At 33.5% G+C, this 5,344-nt stretch overlaps 1 protein-coding gene across 1 annotated transcript; it reads right to left on the bottom strand.

The window, feature by feature from the left end:
- Positions 1 to 466: 466 nt before the first annotated feature.
- LOC126712989 (uncharacterized) lies at positions 467 to 5,073 on the bottom strand. Its single transcript, XM_050412571.1, has 3 exons — positions 4,907 to 5,073; positions 2,762 to 3,259; positions 467 to 1,240 (listed from the first exon to the last, which is right to left on the bottom strand). The coding sequence occupies exons 1-3, from the start codon at positions 4,980 to 4,982 to the stop codon at positions 702 to 704; spliced, it is 1,113 nt and encodes a 370-aa protein (XP_050268528.1). The 5' UTR covers positions 4,983 to 5,073; the 3' UTR covers positions 467 to 701.
- Between the last annotated feature and the right edge of the window lie 271 nt (positions 5,074 to 5,344).

A 5,344-nucleotide genomic window follows, 5' to 3' on the forward strand; every position in this document is an offset into this window, starting at 1 on the left:
TTTTCCAAAACCAAAGAATATGTTAACCCTTCCCCTTAATTGAATGTTTTAAAATTAAATAGGGGGAAAGAAAATAGATATCTCTTCCCTTTATTTGGATGTTTTAAAAATTAAATATGGCGAGAATAAATAAGAGAAATGGTTATTTAAATTGACAATTATGACTATATTTTGCTATTAGAGAAATAGATATTAATTGACATCATAAGAACAAAATTGATTATTTAAATTTTTTAATGCAACAGAAATTTAAAATGAACGATTTGTAGGGGTAAGACATCCCTCATACCCCCCCTTCCCCAACCCCTACTAATCTTCCTTTAAAAAAAATCCAAATAAGCTTTCATTAAATTCTCCCCCATCTCCTTTCCTCTTCTCTCCTCATAAAAACACACTAATAAATTGAATCAAATTTCAAATATTTGATGCGTACTTCTTTTTTTTGGCCGAGTATTTGATGCGTATATACTTGAATAACATTCATTTTTCTCATTTATTTGGCTAAAGTACATATCACATAAGCACACTCACACTACCATATGGTATTGTAACAGTAATTACTATATATTACTTTTCCAATTATGCTCTAAACTCACACTAAAACCCACTGCTTCCTTAGAAACAAAATTACTCACTCATATAGTATGACTAGAGATCCAACATATCCAAGCCACTAAATATGTGTTTTAACACTAGCCTCCTTAGTACATACGCCGTGGGTGACGAACGCTCACCAGCTTCACATCATCAAGAACAGGTCCACATAGTGAAGAAAAGTCATCACTCCTCATGGTGTAAAATGTGCTGAAGAACATTATACGTGTTCGAGTAGAAACAGCCACAAACTTAAGCACAGCACGTTTAAACCCACCTTTTCCCTTTGATTCATAAGGCACTTTGACTGTGTCTCTACCAGCAAATGCCTCAACAATCATGGACCCTTCACAAGAGTTGCTAGCATCTCCCACAGCAAAAGTGAGAGTGTAGGTTTTTCCAGGAACGGTTCTGACTATTTGTGCAATGGCACTTTCTTTTCCAGCTACAAGTTCCACAGCTCGTTTTCCTTCGGGTACTGAGAAATGGTTCGAGTCTATGTACTTGACGGCTTTGAGGGATTCAACCATCCAACCGGGTAGTGGGGAGTGATCATCCTCAATGTTTGGTGGGATAAGTACACCCCAAGATGTGTTGGGGAACACATACGGTCCTTCTTCGAAACCATAATTCTTCAATAGGTTTGCTACACAATTACAACCTCAAAATAAGTTAAGTATCCAATGAATTAAGCATAAATTTGAAGAGTGTTTAACGTTTTTTTTTTTTTTTTTTTGCTATGGAGGTTTAATGTTAATTCTAAAACCAACAATAAAGTTATCAGAATTTGTGCTTTTTATTTGTTAATAATTAGAGTAAAGTACACTTTCCGAATTTTAGTCCTTTAAGTATTAAATTGTTGTCATCTTAGCCCTTTATGTTCAATCATGTTTTCATGTTGGCCATGTTTTTCATTTCTATTAATAATCTAATCGTTAAGTGTCTTTTAGATTCAACTATTTCATGAAATACTAGGTCTAAAATGGTATGAAATGTCTAAATATCATTCTTGTAGACAAATATATATATATATATATATATATATAAATATATTATGCACGATCAAATCACTAACAAAATGAACTGTAGGACCATATGAAAATGCAATTATATGTGAAGAGTTAAAATGAAAATTTTGAAAAATTAATGGTCAAAATGAAAACAAACTCAAAGTTGTAGGGCCAAAGATGTACTTTATTCTAATAAATACTATTTCCATTTTTTTTTGTTGGTCCTATTAAAAAAATTCATACTTTTTAAGTGATATTTTTAAAAATATTTTTTAATAAAACATAAATTTTCTAAAATTATCATCTTTAATTACACTTAAATAGAGACAATAAAAAATAAATGGGAAAAGTTGTTACAATTTTTTTTTTTTTTATATATAATTTATTTGTTACAACGAGTGGAATGAGGGATTCCCCTCCTCTGAAAGATCCACACCAACAACACTATTAAGTAACCAGGCTCTTGACAGAAAAGTTATTGACATTGGTTTCTAATCACATAAGACTATAAGAGCTAGATTAAATCTTTTACAGTCACCTCTATCCTTATTATTTTTAATAAAAAAGAGCATAATAACTTAGAACAGAGAGAGAGAGAGAGAGAGTAAATTTAAGGATTTGTATGGATTTTATTGTGTGTACAGAGTATGGCATAGTTATAAGATCTACATTTGAAGATTTGCGATCTTAAATCAAGGCGAAAAAAATGGCATCCACTCTGTCTATATATACTAACATTTAATATATATGATGTATTTAAAGTAATGTCTATCCAAGAACAGGGGACCTAATAAATGATAGGAACATTTGCATGCTTCTCATTAAATCCATTGAGGTAAAGTGAAGGACAATAAGAAGTGGTCCTATAGGATCTCAATGCATCAAAATTTAGCTCAAAATGGAGACACCTAATATTCAAAATTGAATAGAGAATAATAAACTCTCTCTCACACACAAATATCAGATTTTAATAGTAAACTATGCACCAAACAATTTTCTGTTGTCTTTATTAAAGTTAGGGCCTATGGACCTCTTTTTTCCCCTCTCCTTATGTAGCCTCTTAAATTATGTAAAAGTCTAGGTACCCATGTGAGTGTATATGTGCAAGTGCAACATGTTTCTTTCTAGCTATGTAAATTTAGGAAAGAGGTACTTACTGTTGGTGGGTCTAGGAGGGTACAAAGCTCTAATTGCAACAGAGTCAATAAGTGGTCCACAAGCTGGGTCTTCCTCCACACCAGGATTATGAATTACAATATCAGCAACATCATAATCTGCTTGGAAAGCCCAGGCATATGAGTCCCATCCATTACTGCTATACAATGTTTGCATTGGCAACACACCAGAGTCTGGTGCCACCGACACATTCAGCTTCTCCTCTTGAGCACAAGTGCGAGCTGCACTAAATGTAAGGGAATAGTACATTCCCTTAATCACTTTGATTCTTTGCTTGATTGATGCCTCATTTCCAAGCCTAACTGCATAGGCTCCTGCTGGTACCACTAGCAACATGTCCCCTTGCTTCTGCCCTGATTTTATGTACTCCACAAAGCCTGAAATTTCCCATTTTGGTACGGCGTAGCGGCCTAAAACTACTGTTCCATTCAATTCCGACTGCTTTGGTCCATACTCGAAGTCTCCATTGGGTAGTAATCCTGCATAAATCAATGAACAAAGGATTTACTTTAGGAAATCGTGTTGATTAATCTATGAGATATAATTTTTAAGAATAAAGCTACAGTATAATATTTTTACAATAAAACCTTGGTCACAGCTCGCAAGTGGCAAGTAAAAAAAGTAAGATTAGTGTCTATTATACACTAGTCTAGTATATAAATAATACACACAAGCTGCAATTTACAAGAAAACCCATGACTTTAAGTCATTAATGCTGTGAGTACTATGTGTATAAACCTAATAATATTAATAAAATGTCCAAACGAAAACGAGTTACAATTTACTGCTTAAACTTTATCATAAAATTGATTTGAAAATATTGTGCCATACTCTTTATTTAATCTTAAAGTACATGAAACTAGAAAGTTACACTTACAAAAACATAGCTCCCGGTAAACCAATGTAATAACAAAAGGTACCTTTCAAAATTATGTAAGCCAGAACATTTTAGGTTCCAAGCAATGTGGTGAAGTGATTTTTTTTTTCTTTTTTCTTTTTTCTTTTTTCTTTTTGTAAGAAGAAAAAAGAATTGAGGCCAGCCTTTTACTCTTCTACAAGACTACAACCAATACTATGTTACGAATTCACGGTGACCTTGGTATGAAAATTACAGGCAAAATTGTCTTTTGAGAACTTTTGACAGAATATTTGTATTTTTCTTATAGATAGACCACTGCACAGACCATTGGGTTTCACAATAGTATCTGGCAAGCCTACTTGTTACTTTTTATGGAACGCTGCTAATAAATTTGTTGTTATCTACTGGTTCCTATCTTCTGGGTATAAGTTAAACCTCATGTGCATTTCCAGTAGAAAAAATTTAGGACCACACATCCTTTTTACCCACAACTTTTCAACAATTTTGACAAGCAGTAAAAAAAGAAAAAAAGAAAAAAAAAAAAAAGAGAGTTCCAAATTAATCACAATTTGACAGTACTCTACCAAAACCAGCTAAACAGTGGCCACACATTGAAGGGTTTAACCACAACCTTCCAAAACATAGCACGTGGGATACCGACAAATTTATTACATGTATATCAGAAGATTCAAATTTCAAAACCAAAATGTATCTATTAGCTCAAACCATCATGGAACCCAAATAACCACACAAAAAACCAAAAAAAAAAAAAAAAAAGTAAGATTTTTGAAGAGCAGACCGACATAGTAATCCCTGGGAATTTCCAGATACACGAGTCATGGATTGGTCACTTGCAAAACTGCCTTAAAAACTCTACTGTTAATCCGTACGTAATTACTCTAGCTACTTAACTACGAAGATCCCAGTTCCTTTGGTAAATCTTAAATAACTTGGAGCGATTCCTCTTTGTAATTAATTTTGTACACATATAATACTCGAAGGGTTTTAGACACCCACATTCTTTATAAAAAAAAAAAAAAAAAAAAAAAAAATCCACTTCTATGAACATAAAGAAGTAAAGAAACAATTGAAAATCTCAAATCTCAACAATCAACTACTTTGAAAATCAAGATAGCCCAGCAAATCATTTCTCTTAATCCATTTTTTTTAAAAGAAGCTTAAAAGTAAATGCATATATATAAACATGTAGCTAGTAGGTATGTAAATTTTATATATGTATTTATATATAAATAAATAGGTAGCTAACCGTCAGGGATGGATAGGCCTAGGGCGATGTGGCAGGTGGCGCAAAAGAGCACCGACAGAAAAGCGATCCTTCTCATTGTGAAGTTTTAAGCTCACACTAAGATTTTAAAAGAGAGAAGAAGCGTGAAAAGTGAAAACACATAGAGCAAAACAAGGTGAGCAAGCACTGGCTTATATGCATTGAGAGTCTTCAAAAAGCCCCTAGATTAGGAGCAAATATCACTGACATTGCCATGTTTTTTGCTGTCTGTATCTTCACGTGGGGTGTGTCAATGACGAATTTGCCCTGTTCTTTCAAACTATGTGAGCAAACTGGGGTGACGTCGTCTCTAATGCCCTGATGGAGATTGAAGACAAAAAAGCTGTTCAAACTCACATGGCTTTTCTCCCCCCAATGCTACTGTTGCAAAGGCATGCAATGACCACGTCGACATCTATT

Source organism: Quercus robur, chromosome 2 (genome assembly GCF_932294415.1).
Source record: "Quercus robur chromosome 2, dhQueRobu3.1, whole genome shotgun sequence".
NCBI classification, from domain to species: domain Eukaryota; kingdom Viridiplantae; phylum Streptophyta; class Magnoliopsida; order Fagales; family Fagaceae; genus Quercus; species Quercus robur.